Source organism: Rhodnius prolixus, unplaced genomic scaffold (genome assembly GCF_049639745.1).
Source record: "Rhodnius prolixus isolate KJV_2025 unplaced genomic scaffold, Rpr scaffold_3, whole genome shotgun sequence".
NCBI lineage: Eukaryota > Metazoa > Arthropoda > Insecta > Hemiptera > Reduviidae > Rhodnius > Rhodnius prolixus.
Window position 1 is genome coordinate 23015345 of NW_027411603.1, and position 17154 is coordinate 23032498.

General features: G+C 33.4%; 1 protein-coding gene across 6 annotated transcripts in view; it reads left to right on the plus strand.

The window, feature by feature from the left end:
* Abd-B (Homeobox protein abdominal B) overlaps positions 1–17154 on the plus strand; it is a 202489-nt gene that overhangs the window by 166669 nt on the left and 18666 nt on the right. Inside the window, exons 5-6 of one of the 6 annotated variants that reach the window (XM_074126788.1) lie at positions 12735–13448; positions 15577–15630. In XM_074126788.1, coding sequence (XP_073982889.1) covers positions 12785–13448; positions 15577–15630 — 718 coding nt within the window. In that variant the 5' untranslated portion in view covers positions 12735–12784. Of the gene's footprint in view, positions 1–11693; positions 13449–15576; positions 15631–17154 lie in introns of those variants that run through there. The other 5 variants (XM_074126787.1, XM_074126786.1, XM_074126791.1 and 2 more) reach the window with 5 other exon arrangements.

Consider the following 17154-nt stretch of genomic DNA (forward strand, 5'->3'; position numbering starts at 1 on the left):
TTTTTAGGCAGTTAATACAAGGCTTAAATTTTAATAAGTGCTATCAAGTTAAATGAAGTATTATACTGATATACCAATTTTATTTATAATAGTAACTACTAACTATACAATCAGGTACTACTTCAAGAAATAGATGCAGTAAAAAGATTGGGAAACGCTAGATCGCTCTATTTTCCAGAAACAGAACTTTTATAGAGACTTTAAAATTTGTCTTTCTTCGGTTTTAAAAAATAATATTTCTACTAAATCATAAAAGAGAAATACTAGTTATTATTAACGAAATTTTCGAGGGGAATTAAAGCAAAATAAAACGTGTACAACAGTCTGCGAACGGCCAAGGTCTTTGGAGTCACATAATATTTGCATACGATTCCTTAAACTAAAAAAACCACCAATAAAGAACCAGCAGCTCAACATTTTCTTTATCTCGATTAAACCGGTTATAATTCTGCATTTTGTCTGCATAGTTTCTATACAGATTTAATACGTTAAAGATGTAGAAATTTATTATGCAAGTCCTGTAAAAGATAATTTTTGATCATTGCAGCAACTATAAAGACGGACTGTAATGGTGGAAATTGCCACCTTTTTTGAAAAACAAATTCCAGTATGCTCAATGAAGCTGAAATATGAAATGGTTAAGTTTATTCTTTATCATTATTGCCACGAACGTTTTAATCAATTTTATTTTCAGGTCTTATTTATTTATTTTGTTTACCAAAAACAAAATGGAGACTTTTCCTCTAAAGAGAACGCAAATCTCTTGAGAGAAAAAATTAGAGTGATTTTCTGCATTTTCCGCAGTAAGAAGAAAAGATTATTGCTAATTTCAATCATAATTTGTTTGCCAAACTTTCGCACCTAAGGAACAAGGTCAGCTTCAGGGCTTACGCCTACTAACAATTTGTTTTACATTTTTAACATTAAAGGCTGGTGTATCTTCTGTTCCGGACTGTTTAGGTACTAAAAATGAATACTTCAAGAAGAAGACACACCAATCTTCTATGTTAAAAATGTTATAGATTATAATTTGTCAACAAGCAAAAGCCCTGAAGTTGTATCTAGTCCGGGCGATATCAACCTTGTGCCCACTTTACATTCGCCTACGCCAATGTCTTAAAATGGTGCACAAAAAATGAATAAAATTAAAGAAAATACAAAGTTTACTTAATTTTCAAATTATTATTTCGTAAAATTTGCTAAATTGCATAACTGATAACTTTTTTTATGCTATCATAACTAAGTATGATTTTTTTTTACATTTATTTTTCTTTCAAATCCGATTACACCTGCCACACTTCTTTTGCAATCACAAATGCGCCCGTGATACAATAAAGTTGTATCACCTCTGACTAGTCCCTGGATCGAAAATTTGGCCAAAATAAAGAAATCATGACTAAAAATTGGCATTATTATTTTTTCTTCCTTTCGGATTAATGAATCCATTCACCAAAAACGATAAACTATTTCCTCTAGTAATGGTTAATTGGCTCCCCGTAGTTGTGGAAGGAACTGTAACAATTCTTTCCGCCAATCATATTGTTATGTGTATCGTATAATAATCGAGCAGAAATATTTTTTTTAAATTAAGGTCTTAATTTTATTTATAAAACGGTCAATAGCTATTTATTTACGTTACCAAAACTAGCATAAACAATGTTTAAAAAGTTAACCTAAAGAAATGGGAAATGTGTGCAATTTTTTTGTAAAATAAACAGAGGAAGAGTCTACATTTTGTTACGTCATATTTACTTATTTCCTGTTTATTTTCAGCAGAATGTAAACACATGGTACGGATGTAATTTCTAGGTTTTGCTTGCATTTGGATGTTGCATATGCATATTTATGATTAAGCCTTGGTTTTGTTCGCCAGTAAGAGTCTCATTGTCTTCACTTTTAGTAAATATTTAAATTTATTCAATACGAAAGACGATTGTTCATAAATTATTTATCATGAAAGTAGATTTTTTTTAAAATTTATTTAGGTATTTATTTTTTTTAAAATATTTTATTGGGATTTACCGCTGCAACGGTTGTTGCAACAAGCAAATATGGTGCCACTCCAGTAACGTGCTCAGCTACACTGCTCTCACGATGAGAGAAGATCACGAGGACATCTTCTCTTCAATCTCCTTAGAGGATTACCTGGTAATGTGGAGGAAGAGATAGGTGTTCTATGAGAGGGTTAGGATGAGCTGCTGTAGAGGAATGAAATTTGAGAAAACGAGTGTTAGCAAGATCTGTAATGAAAGGGATTTTGAGGTCATTATGGATACTGGAGGTTAGATACATAGAACGGAGCGTTAAGAAGTTTTCGAAGTATTTTTGACTGTAATGCCTGGAGGCGTAGTGAGTTGGAAAGCTTAGTCGATCCCCCATACTTCGAAGCCGTATGATTAAATAGGTCGCAGTAACAGTAGATATAAGTGTCTCTTGTTATGTAGGTTAAGTTTGAACGTTTGTCAAGTAGTCTGGCGAGAAGTTTGTAGCGTTGGTTAGTTTCTTGTCTTTTCAGTCTAGTATGGGGGATTCCATGTCAACCGTTTGTCTAGGTGCAGTCCAAGGTAGCGTACTTTGTCCATAGTTGGTACAGGAGTTTGGTTCAAGATGATGGGAGGTAGGATTTTCCGTCTGAGAGTAAATACTATAAACTTTGACTTCGTAACGTTGGCTTTGATTCTCCATTTGAAAAGCCAGTCCTGTAAGTGGTTGATGTGTGTTTGTAGAGTTCGTGTAGCGATAAGAGGATCGGAATGAGGAGATAAGATTGCAGTATCTTCAGCAAAGGTAGAAAGAATGGTATTTGGATGTTGAGGTATGTCTGCTGTATATAAGGTGTAAAGAAGAGGACCTAGGACACTGCCCTGAGTAACACCAGCTCGAGCTAGATGGATATCAGAGTCTGTTGCTCCACAGTTGACTCTGAAATATCGATCTTTTAGGTAAGATTTGAGGATGAGGTAGTAAGTATGAGGCAGAATCTCCCTCAGCTTAAACAGTAGTCCCTCGTGCCACACCCTGTCGAACGCCTGAGCGACTTCAAGGAAAACACTCGCGCAATACTGCTTTTATTTAATATTGAAGAATTTATTCTACAGCAAAGTTTTCTACTTGCTGGTATTTCCATGATGTTTTCAATAGTTCAATCAATCATTTATTAGTAAATAAATTATTTGACGGAAAGAAATCTTTATACATTAGAAAAAGTGAAGTGGTTGCTTCAATTGCTTCAACCTTGCGTCAATACTGCTTTCCTTACTTTTGGTTCTTCCAAATATTGTGATGATGCAGAAGTAAAAGTTGATTATGATGTTTATTAAACAAAAAAATTGTACTGTTTTTTGGAAGTGTTTGATTTATTCAACACTTTACGGAGCTTTAGAATGCAAAAAAAGTAAGTGTAAATTCCAATTTTAAAGGTATAATTACGTACCAGCCAGTTCTTTATGTAAACTGCTTTTTAATCTTAAGGTCATCTAACTAGGATAATTATCTTGAAATCGCGCCTCCCTGAGATTTTTTTTTTTTTTTTTTTTTAATTTATTTGATATTCACAATCTACAAAGAATAGAATTCGTAATAAGTGAATACGATAAAAGAAGTCTTCCTGACTGGATCAACTTGAGGAGAGAAGCTGCCCACCGGCAACACTCTCGCTGGAGTTTCTTACATTACTGGAGATTGTCACGAGGCCAACAGCGTTTCAGTCGTCGTGGAGGACGATCTGGAATCGTTGTGGAGGCGAGATTTAGAACAAGAGGATTGGTACAGAATGGAAGAGAGTCAAAGAATTTTCTATACTTAGATTTAGATTCGTCAGTTATGTATGAGATTTTGAGATCGTTATGGAGAGTAGAGTTAGACACATAAAATGGCGAATTTGTAATCTGTCGGAGAATTTTTGATTGGAAGGACTGTATTCTTTGTGAATTGGAATGTTTGGTTGAACCCCACAGCTCAAGTCCGTAAGTCCAGATCGGTTTAAGTACACTGTTGTATATTAGTCGTTTATGTTCCAGTGGTAGTTTGGATTGTCTGCCAATTAGTCGTAACAGTAATTTGTTTCGTCGGTTGAGTTCTAGTCTTTTCAGTTTAGTGTGCGGATTCCACGTTAGTCTTTTGTCGATGTACATCCCAAGGTAGCGAACTAAATTAGTAGTAGGAAGAGGAATTGAGTTAAAATTTAAAGTGGGACAAGAATTACGACGCAGAGTAAAAGTTATTTGTTCGCACTTTTGAGTATTGAATTTGACTCTCCACTTTTTGGCCCAGGGTTCAAGTTTGTTTAGATGATATTGTAGATGAGAGGAGGCTGTAGCGGCGTCTGAGTTAGAAGAGAGAATAGCAGTATCGTCAGCGTAAGTGCAGAGCAGTGTGTTTGAGTCAGTTGGTAGGTCAGATGTGTACTCAGTATAGAGAAGCGGTCCGAGAATACTTCCTTGAGGTACACCAGCCCGTGCCAGAGAGTAGTCGGAAGAGGCAGATCCACAACTTATCTTAAAGAAGCGGTAGGTAAGAAATGATAGTATAATCAAGTAATAAGTTGATGGAAGAGCACTCTTTAACTTCCACAATAGTCCTGGGTGCCAGACTCGATCAAAGGCCTGAGCCACTCCCTGAGATTTAATTTAAAAATTTCTTTCCTTCCTTAAGAGTGAACTATGAGGCTGGGTTTTCTACAATACAACTGATCCTTACACCACGATTTCTCAAACGACATTCCAACCCACGTTTAAACAACTATTTCTTCCTTTCCAGATGAAATTAATAGTTCTCCTACAATTTGCATTAATAAAATCTGAAAGACATCAACAGAATCGTCTTCCTCAATCTAGACGACTAAATTAGATGAAAATAACAGCTATTATGTCACTTATCTACATTTTACGCTCCTCCAGAATAATTTTTTTATGCACTTTTGGTTATTACTTCAAATAATGATGTATAAAACCAATAACACTGATGACCTTTCTTGTGAAAGACATCTAAGTAAAAAAATTATTGAATAAATAATAAATTTAGTATCTTGCTTCTGCGATAGATTAACTTAGAATCTACATACTCCAAAAAAAATGCAGATACAAATGCTTCACATTTTACACTTTTCAAAAGATCACTAAATATCGGATTGAAACTACTACAAACAATGCATAAATTGTATCCCCTCCTCCTTAAAATCTTTTCAAGCCTCGAACTGTGAGTTTCAGCTAACATTATAACTCACTTTAATTATTGCTATTAGGACATTGACTGAGAACCATTATAATGTACCCTGTTTAAGCGTCCAACAGAACAGTCTACATATACATTTGTTGTATCTACAATCACACACTTAGAGAAGTTTAAGGGGGTAACATAATTGTGGCTGATCCCTCCAAAAATTACTTTATTAACTTTATCCAAAATGTATTTGCTTAAAAAACAAAATTAAATTAAATTAAAAACGTCCAACTACCAAATTTAACTAAACTTTGAACTAAATTGCTCATCAGTCATAAATAGATCTATATCATTTATTATAATTTTTATTTATTTTTCAAGGGAACTTTGTTGAAGGCCGCGTGTTAGCTTTTCTCTAAGTGCCATTACTGTTCATTGTACTGGCTTACCATCTGTACAATATTAATATAAATTTAATTTAAGACTGAATCCCCTACACTTGAAAAAATTCGGCTGATCATAAGTGCCACTAATTAAAACTGTCCGGTAGGACAGTTGTATAAGGGTTGATCGTCAAAAACTGCACGAAAAAGCGTAACGTTGAAAAACACCCAACTTTGACAATTTTTTTTTCTTTTTCTATAAAAGATAAAATTCCCAAATTTTCTTTAAAATATAGGGCAAATACTCCTTTATAACTGTAATTTTTTTGCAACAACCCAGATCTAATAGATTTCCAGAAAAAAGTTGCCAAAAATGGCATTTTTAGAAAATGTTCTTGATCTTGATCTTGTTGTTACCTTTTTTTTGTAAACAACGTAGCGCTTAAACACGTGAACCGATTTTCATGAATGAGGTGTCATTCGATTCGGAATTTTATGTAGATGTGCCTTTTGGGGGTCACGACGCTGTACATCGAATGGGAGAGGAGTTAGCTTCATGTATGTGTTATGACTTGGTAATTCAAGAAGAGTAAAATACATCTAGTCTTTCACAATTTTGTTTTGGTTTTCCATAGAAATTATTTGAATTCAGTCAATGAACTCCCTTTAACCATCAGCGAAGTTGAAGCTAAATAAATTGTCTTTTACGTCGAAAAGTGAATTTAGATTTCTATTAGTGGAATGCTGCATTTGATGAAATGAAACACCAGCGAGCCGTATCACATTCACTTCACCATTGAAAGTAATGGAAGAATAAAAGTATATTAAGGTTTCAGCTGCACAAAAAGAAAAAGAAGTGAGTGCTTCTGGAAAGAACCCAGGATCTTCTTAAAGGGAATAGTGGGCGGCCCAGCCATTGGGGGAGGCCAAGTGTTGGAGGAAGAGAATTGATTCTGTTAAAGCTCCAGAAGCTTTTATACCCTGGCAAGGGAGATGTTTGTTGCTAACTGGGTTTGTTACGAGTCATTGCCTCCAGTCGCCACCCTTAGCCTTTCTACTCGCCTTCTTTGTACTTCATACAATCTTGTATGGAGGATGGAATGAAAAAAAAAAGGAAAAAGAAGTGGATGAACAGGTTGTATAAAACTATAGTTAAACACCCTCCAAACATGGCTGCTCCGCAACCGTCCATTTATCACTAAGTGGCTTAAATGGAATTCATATATCAGAGTCACTTCGGGTTACTTTTCTACACAATCATCTCAACTAAGAGATAAAGAAGATATGTCGCCGTTGTGTCAGAGACAGTCTGGAGCTACAAAGAGTACATTGAGAGATCACCAGGTTTACTAAATGGAGGTAAACAACCTTCTTATCTGGCCTTTTAAGAGAAAAATGAAAATTGACTTGTGTTTCATTCAAATCGAATAAATAAAAGCTAAAAATGTATCTTACATACCGAAATCTAGCTACAATTTCTTAACGTTTTGAGTTTTACATTTGTTTAATTCTGAATTTTTACAATGTTCAAACTAATGAACATTATCTAGATTGTAAAACACCCCATTGCTTTACAATATGAAGGTTATCTAATCTCATCCTCAGAATGCCTTGGAAAAATTAGAAAAAATGTGTTCAAATTAAAGTGATTGATTTACAAATTTTGGGTAAAATCGAATGAACCATTTGAATAGATGTCTCCTCAGATCCAGTGAGCAGTTGTTAACCTCCTGGTTAACCTGACTTGCAAGCCAGAGGCAAAGTATTTGAAAAAAATACATAAAAATGACCTATCACGTGCTCTTCTTTCTCTTTGATAACAAGTTAAAAAAATTGAAATATGATTAATAAATACCAGATTTTGAAATGGCCTAGCCACCTTTAATTTTAAAGATATCGAATTGCGGTTTCCGGTTTCTTTCATAACTTTTTATACTCTTTAAAACTGTGTATATGAAAATGGGGGTCAACTGCTGCGAACTCTTACTTTTGGAGACGCGCGTCTGCCGCGTATGCGGGCAGAAATCTAAAATCAAGTCACATATTCTGAATCTAGAGGTGATGGGTAACAAATTTTTCCTCTACCATTTTTTTTGCTCAGATTTGGCCGTTTAAGCATGAAATGCATTTGAGCCGTCTTAAAATGAACACCCTATATACGAACTTTTGGCTTCAGGATTATCAAAATGAATCAATCAGATTTTAAGCACCTCACAACTCTTAATTTATTTTTATTTTTTGGGCACATCCTGCTTAGAAGGATATAATCGCCAAACCAGAAACTAACTGTAACTGACAGTTAATAACAGGAGATTATGGTTCGACAGAAAAATCATTCTCTCGCTAACTAATGTAGGTTAAGAATTTGCCATAAAATTAACGACAATTTTGACATTAATTTCGTTCACTAAAATTTAGTTTTAAAATGAGACTAATTTAGATTTAAAATGGTGTGGACAGTTAAATTACCAACTCGGAAATGTTTAATTTTTGTGATTAAATTGCATAAATCATTAAAAAAAATAAAGGTTTTACAGTAAATTTATTACTTTCAGTGGTCATTAGCCTTAAATTTTGGAGATTAAATTCGTTTATGGTTGTCAAGATTGTTTGTATTGGTCGCCTCAGTCTAATATACTTTCATAAATCCTTATAAAAGTAAGTCCAACCTACATCATTAAACAGATATTTCAATACACATAGAGAGTGAATTCTGTTCTTTCTTTGGCCTCGAGCAATTGACGACCATTAATGAAGCTACAAGGATAAAAAAGTAAAATTTTGGCAAATAAAAAGTCCAAATTGTTTTGATTATGTTAGAAAAACAGTTGATAAGACAAAAAATGTTAAGTCTATCACATTACTGGCCTACTTTTTCAGGAGAGCTTAAAGTTCCAAAATTCCAAAATTAAGCGATAAACAAACATAATGACTTTAACGATTAACCTGACTTTCGAGCCAGAGGCAAAGTATTTGAAAAAATTACATAAAAATGACCTATCATTTGCTCTTTTTTCTCTTTGATAACAAGTTATAATTTTCTATAATAATATAATTTTCTCATGGTAACCATAAAATAGAATCTAAGACTTTGATCAAGGGAATTGAGAATCAGTACCTCAATACGAGTACCTCAATACATCTTAGCTTTACGGGCCTTGCCTTTAACCATTCGGCCATCGTCGTGGCTCACTTTAATTACCATAAACCAGCGTTTCCCAAACTTTTTTGACCGCGGCCCGGTACTAGATTTTAAATTTTTTCGCGACCCACCTTATAAAAAAAACATTTATTTACAAAACAAATTATATTTTTTAATAAAAATCAAAATTCAAGTTATTTGTTTGTTTATTTCATACACAAAAATTGCAAAATAATTATATAACAAAAACATAAGTAATTAAAGACAATCCAAGTTTTACATGTTTTGACCTTAGTGCGAAGGAGGATGTTGTTTTTCATCACATAGTAATTTCAAATTAGTACCTGATGATGTTAATTTTATTCTCAAATTAGGTTCGACATCCAATCTGTTTCGATACTCATTTTTTAGGTACACCAAGGCTGAGAAGGCAGTTTCACACGTATAAGTGGTGACAAAAGGCATTAAAAATTGTATCGCTTTTTCGCTTACGCTTCGATATTCCTTTTGACAGCGCAACCAAAAATTAATTAGTGGTACAGTTTCAAACACTTTTTTAAGATCGGTGTCGCATGAAATTTCAATTAAATTATCAACTTCTTCTTCACTAAGATTAAGCATTTCTTCCTTTTCAATATCGACAGAAGGCACTGAATGACGAATCGAAATCAGCCAATCAGAGCATCCGAATTTAAACGGTCCGGTAGGAAACGGTGGTAAAGGGTGGCCACCTGCAGTACTTGAAAAAGTTTCGAAAAATATTAAATTTAGAGCAAAATGTTATAGATATTTTGTGTTTTTACAATTTTTGCCACGACCCAGCTGAATTTTTCTGCGACCCGATGCAGACCCACACTTTGGGAAACACTGCCATAAACCATTAAATGATTTTAACGAAAATTATGTATATATTTGCTATTTACCCGGCAAAATGACTTTGTACATATTATCAACATAATTATCTTCTATTAATATTAAAAAATGAGGCTACAGATTACAATTAAGTGACACTTTTAAGGGAGTTGAAATCCAACTTGCCGCTGAAAGAGTTCTTTAACAAAAAAGGAATTTCATTTAATTGAATGGATTATTTTATTTTTTTTAAAAAAGTTATAGAGCACAGTTATAGTTATAGGCACGAGTAGTGAAGAAAGTTCCTTGGACTTATTTGAGAGATAACCTTAAAAAAAACTTTCAAGAAAATGTCACTTGAGGTTCACTACTTTTCGTTGGAGATTTTTTTAAGAAATAAGAACAATGGTACAAAAAGTCAATGGGGAAATTACATTGAGATATATCTGGCTGTAAGAATGGTGTATCATCGAGGCCAAGGTCAAGGAAAAGAAAAAATGAAAAGTAAAGAAAAAGTCAAAATTAAAATACAAAAATTGGGAATGACAAGTTGGGTAACGTGATAGCTGCCAATGAGATAAGACATACGGGCTAAAATTATCTTTCTGTGACTTCTTTAAAAGTAGATTTGCTTTTAGCTTCCCATAACGCGCAATTAGCTGTGAATTTGCGTGTTAAAAAACTTGAACATTATAATACTAAATTCGCAGTTTTTAAAAGAACGAAATATAAAAACCATAAATCGCAACAGAAAATTGGAAGAGTCTTCGTTTTAGTTTTATTTTTACGTGACTATTATTTAAAAAAAGACCTTTAGCAAAAGTTATAGTTATTTAATTATAGTGCACGTTTTAGTTGCACTATTTTTTTTATATGATTAAATGAAAAAAAAGTATGCAAATACCCTACTTGTTTCTATTCTATTTTAATCTGACTTTCTGCAAATTGAATATGGATTTTATCTACCATATGTGCCAGACGTTCTAAGGGCTCACTGTGAGAAATCCCTAACCCATTTTGCCTCTATCTTTGCGGTTTATCCTGCAACAAAGCATTGAAGAACTTGAAGAACGTTAAAGATCGCTTTAAAATGCTTAAATCTACTCACAAAACAATATAACAGACATATGACCTTTCGTTACCTTTACTTATTTTTAATTTTTACTGTTTTATTTTGTAAAAAAAATAATTTGGTATCTTTGAATGCTGAACAGTTGGGATTTGAACGAGCTTTATCCTCTGATTACACCTAAAGGATTACTTTTTGACTTAGCTTTTTAGTAGTAGTGAAATTACTAAAATTGTAAAGATAGATATTGCCAGTTATTTTTGCACTTCATTGATATTATTATTATTTTGCTTCAAAAAACAAGTTAAAGGATCATTTATTTCACTTCTTCCTCTTCGCTCGCGTCGACATTTAAGGCCGGTGATATTTAATTAAGTCGAGGTAAAAAAAAGTAATAAAGGAAAAAATTAAATTGTTCATTTTGTGGATTGATTCATTTGGTGACTGATTCATAGTTTCATTAGGATGAAAAAATAATTGCCATTTCAGCCGAGCTTTCGACCTAGGGACTAGGTCATCTTCAGGGCTGTGGAACATATTTTACAGTGTGGTAACAATGATTCTATTAAAATTGATATGTATAATATAACGAAATTTACAAATATGATATACAAATGATATACATATCTAAGACAAAAAACAGTGTAAATTTTAAAACAGACACGAACAATTTAAACAATATATACGCAAACTTACTACAAAATACTTGTCAATTGGCAACACTGACTTCCACACAACCTAACACATATCACACACAGACCGATCACACTCAGTCCATGAACAGACAAGACAGAAGATATACCAACCCTGTAATGTAAAAGTATTACTTTCTAAACTAGGTAAATAATTTTTGTAAATTTCGTTGTATTATACATATTCATTTCGATAGAATCATTGTTAACAATCTGTAAATAGGTTCCACAGCCCTGAAGATGACCTAGTCCCTTGGTCGAAAGCTCGGCAAAATAAATTTTACTCGTCTGAAATGGCAATTATTTTTTCATCCTATTGAAAAAATTAAATTTGAATTTTTGATAAGTCGGTTAATCACACAAAAAGATTTTCTAATTATTAATGTAGTCTAATTAGAAGTGTTAGATGGAATGAATTCATTGAAAGAATAACGCTGACTGGGGTTGGCAGAGGTTTCCACCTTTTGTTTGCTCGTTAGAGACTAAAGAAAAGGGTCCTGTAAGGGTAGCCTACCTCTCTCTAAGGTACCTCTAAGTACAAAAGACCAACATGAATAATAGTTACACCACTAGAGTAAAATTTCTATCCGTTTTCTCGGCCCAATCAAAGTCATCAAATTTTATCCTTAGTTTGTTGATTTGCAAAATCTGTAGATTTGTGTTCGCGCGTTATGATCTTTGTAAGAGTATTGTTGTGATTGTGCGCCAGTGTGAGTGAAGCTGTGTGATGGTGTGCAAGCGAGAGGGGAATAGTGTTTGTGTTTGCGGACGCGAGATGTCGGGAGTGCCGGCAATGTGCTGCTTGTGGCGGGGCAAAGCGGACTTCTGACTCAGTCAGCCACGCAGCTCCTTGGCGCGCTTATCGTGGGGTAACCCTTAGTTGTCGGCTCCTATTGTCAATAGATCGTCCTTCGTTAATTCATATTTTTTGTATTTTTTTTTTTTTTTTTTGTACCGGTGGACAATCCGAAAAAATTTCTTGTTTGAATCTATGTAGTGTCGGCTGTGTGGTTAGGTTTAAGATTGATTTTATTCAAAAGGAAATTAATAAGAATTTCAACTTTTGAAGTTGTGTTAAATTATGGACACATGTGACAAGCAATTGGGACTCGGTGGTGTTAAATGAAGGCTTAATACTCATTACACATTTAAATTGAGTGATTGTGTTTTTTCTTTTTAAGAATTAACTGTGAGTTTGGTGATGGTAAGTTGTGTGATGTAAAACAATAAAATAAAATAAATAGCAAAAAAACAAAACGCATGCCCTGATTCGACAGGCTTTCTTTATCTGTTTCCTGTACCATCATATCCTGCTGTACATCAATTTCAACCGCCCGCCACACAACCCGTTAAAATTCTCATCATCGGCGACCTGGCCGAGGGTGTCGCCTCACCGGGGGGCCCCCTGTACGACAATGGCGGCTCCGGCGGAGCAGCCTGTCTCAGAGACCCCGGGCCGACAGCTGCGGTACCATCCTGGTGGACCATGATGAACGGCAACATCTCCTATGAGGAACAGCCAGTCTTACCGCCGCCAACCTTGACGCCAATAAAAACATCGCCCAGCAGTACGCCGGTAACTACCAGCAGTTCAGCATCTAGTACATCACCAGTGGCCAGTCAAACTGGCCCATTACACATACCAGCGAAAAGGTTAGGCTATGAATGCGTTGAACCAGCTGGACCAGGTGTTATCAGGCATGCACACCACGGTAGCCAGCCATGGAATTATAGTCCTGTGGACACACATCATGCCAGTCCAGCTTTTGATCAGTACGCCCAGCCAACCTACTACAATATACCTGATAGCCGTGATAGGAAATCCGGCCTATTTTGGAATCCAGCTTCGGCCACGGGACAAGATTATAAATATACTAGCACAATGACACCGGGTACATCTACTGAACCACCTGTTTCTACTTGTCATCAAAGTTTTTCACAATCCTGGTGTAATTATGTACCTTATACAACGGCTAGTAGACATCATGTGGATGGCCATCATCAATCTTCCGTGCCATATCTCTCGCCGGCGGATGATCGTAGGGTATCTGCTATGGTCGAAAGTACACCATTTACACACGATACCTATAATCCACTGCGGAATTACCCGGCGCCAGAGCCTGTACCGTCCACACCATATCCACCTCCAGGTAAGCTGATTTTTTAAATATTTTATACCCAACTTTTTTCAATGAGTGCACGCACCCAGAAAATTAAAAAAAAAAATAATACTAATTTCTAAACAAACAAAATTATTTCAAAAAAAAAATGTCCACCGTAAAACAAGTAAAATTAATCAGTGAATTAAAAAACAAAATAATAAAAAAAAATTGAGTAAACAAGTAGTTGCATAAAATCAGTGTTGATTCTTAAACTGGCCGACCTTTGAGTATAAAATTCGTTTTCCTTTCTCTAACTTGATTTCATTAATAATTTATTTTTCACACTTTATATGTAGATCAGTAGCTCGAGATCTAAATAAATCAACGCGATTTTAATTAATAAACAAACTAAAAAATCGTAAAAACATTACAAGATATTAAAAGACTTTTTATTTATTTACTTTCATTTATGAATGATAAAATGCGACAAGTCCAGTTATGAAGATAAAAACAACAAAACGTCTCGGATTTGTAAACAAACTAATCGTTCCCTCTGTTATATATTTATTTTATTGTTGATTCACTAAAAGTAGGTAGTTTCGGTATTGTGTGTGTGTGCAAAGGTGCGACTAAAGAGTGCACTGCTGTTAGACAATCTCCAGGGAATTTACTGTTAATTTATGACCCTATAAAAATATCACCCCCCCCCCCCCACTCTTTCACACTCTATCTACTGGCCATTTCTTTCAAATAATCCCACAGACCCGGGGACACACCCCCCCATAAAGGAAATCATCCTACAGATCTAAACTAAATTTGTTGCTTTATAATAGCAGTGGTTTTAATTTTTTTATTATTTTTTTTGTCGAGAAAAAACTGAAAATTAATAAAAAATTATTTTCGAGTAACTTAATCGGAAATACAGATGAAACATAAAATTTTAAATATTAATTTCCACTAAAGAATTTTACGTTCCTTAAATTAGAAATGGTGACTCCAGTTTAAAAATAAAAATTAAAAAAAAAATTGTGCCCGTAAAAAATTATATTCTATAAAAATTTTATTCCAAAATTTTTGAAATTCCAAATTATCTATAAAAAAAAAAGAATCCTCGTAATTTTTTAAAATTTAGTGAAAAAAATGATTAAATCAATTTGTTTAAACGTAAGCCCTATTTTCCTACAACCTTTTTTTAACTATCTTTTATATAATATTAAATATAATAGAGAAAAATTAATTAATTTAATCTCAGAAAGAATTTCTTGTTTAGTTCAACTAATCGGAATAATTATTCCCCGCAACATCTGTAAATGCATTGTTTTTTAATCAATATAATTTTGTTCCTAAAGATTATTAACTTTAATATCAGTTCTCCTAAATTTTTGTTTATATTAAAGTTTTAAACATCACAAGATAACATAAATGTAACCTCCATGAGTAATTTCTTTCATTAATTTTCAAGTAAACATATTTTGATATCGTGTAAATTATTGATAATATTCAGTAAACTTGTAGATGTTTTTTTTTTTTTTTTAAATCAGTTAATAAATGAATTTCTTTAAAACTTAAATTTTTTTGTAAGACAAGAAGACAAAATAAATTTCTTGAAAAAAATTTGGTGTTAAGTGTTAATGAATAACAAATTATGTTCATAGTAAGAAATTTAACAAATTATTAAAAGCTCCAGTGGGCGAACTTCTGTGTGGGTGTACTCTCCATTGAATTTTATTTTGTTTTGTCCATTTTTTTTTCTGTATTTAAAAATATTTAAAAAAAAAAACAAATATTGAGTATAATTTTAGTTTAATATAGCCTAATAGTTAAGTTAATTTAACTTTAAACTAATATATATCTCTAGATGCTGGAATAGAATTATTTTTAAACATTACATCAAAGAAAAAAAAGGAAAAAAAGATGGTTATCAATTTAGTTCCATGCAACTGCCGCTAGATCGCAGGGCAATGTACTAACTGTATACCAGACGTCCGTTTAACCAACGATGTGTTCATGTTTTTAAACGTATAACAATTAAAGTTCCTATCTTGGATATTTATTTTCATTTTTAAAACATTATTCCAATATAATTTCTAAATTTTGTTTCAAATATTTAACAGCCGATGATCATATTCCACCAATTTTAAACGATTTTTTTTTTTTTTTTTCTTTTTCTGTTAAGAAACACAGCGAAATTTTGTAATGAAGGAAATTTGTGTCGAGAAAACAACGAATGGTACGTATTATTTATTGGTTTAAATTATTTTATTAATTCTTTATTGCTCTAAATTAATTTATTCAACATATTGTTGTACAATGTAAATCTTTCAATTTGAGTCATTGTTCTCTCTATTGCTTTTATTTAGAGAAATTATGGTTAAACAATACAAAAAAATAAATAATTTAAATAATTACAATACTAATAATAAAGGAGAGACCAACTTGGGTAATACCCGTTTCAAGACAGTTGCTTTGGCATTAATGTCACTTTAAAAAAAAACGTATTTTTCTCTAGTAATTTAATCTGTGGGACCTATATTATTGATTTTGGGTTATTATTTCACATCATTTTTTAAAAAAAGAAAGATTTCTAATAGTACTGAAAAGCAAGCTAGACAAACTAAAGGCAACTTAACCTGTAAAACTTGGTTATTCCCATTTTTAATTAGGTACAGCTGTTATACTTACAGTATTTATTATAATTATCCATTATTTTGCAATGTCCGGTCTGGACAGTTGATACTCGTTGCTTGTCCTAGCTTCTAGAGACGAGAAAAATCGTTAGATTAGCACACCTTTTTTCTGCATTCATAGGATAGTTTTTCTTCCAATATTGAACTCTTCGTAAACGATATACGGCAGGCATTAGACAGGATTCCCTTCTACCGTTAGATGAGGTGGAGGGTAAGTTCTTTACAGAACACTCTATTTTGTGTAAACATGGCGGATAGAGGATGATGCGAGGTGGTTAAGGAGTCCAGTCTAGGCAATAGAAGTTATTTTTAAATCAAACCTGGGTTAAGATACGCCTTAGCGTTATTTTGAAATTGCAAACTAGAGACGAACTATTTTTTAGAGTATAGAAATGCGGTGTAAACAATATTTTTAAATTAACTTTTTTTACAGTTTATTGTTTTCTCTCACAATTTACTTACCCAAAAAAGGAGCCTTAAAAACTCCAAATATTGAGAAAAAAAGTAAGCTAAATCAAAATATTGATCAATTATTTTTGGTATTTAATTATTAAAAAATTTATCCAAATTTGTATCTTTCGCAAAACTTTATGGTGACATCCTCTGTTAGTTCCTGAGCTAATTATCAAATTTAAACTTACTGCCTGTCAACGTAGTCCGCTACCTTGGGCTTTACCTTGACAGAAGACTCACATGGAACCCTCATACTCGATTTAAGAGAACAGAACTCAACAGACGCTTCCGACAACTGAAAAGACTACTCGACAACAGATCAAAACTCACTCTGGACAACAAAAGACTTATATATGTAAGTATACTAAAGCCAGTCTGGGCTTATGGCATCGAACTGTGGGGTTCAACCAAACGCTCAAATCTGCAAAGGATCCCGTCCTTGCAGTCTAAAATTCTTCGCTCTACAGTAAAAGCTCCTTTCTACGTCACCAATCAAACCATTCACACAGACTTGAACATTCCTTTCGTCACACAAGTTGAAAAAACACGATACAGAATATTCCATCTTAACATTCAAACACATCACAATCCTCTTGTACAACATCTATCTTCAA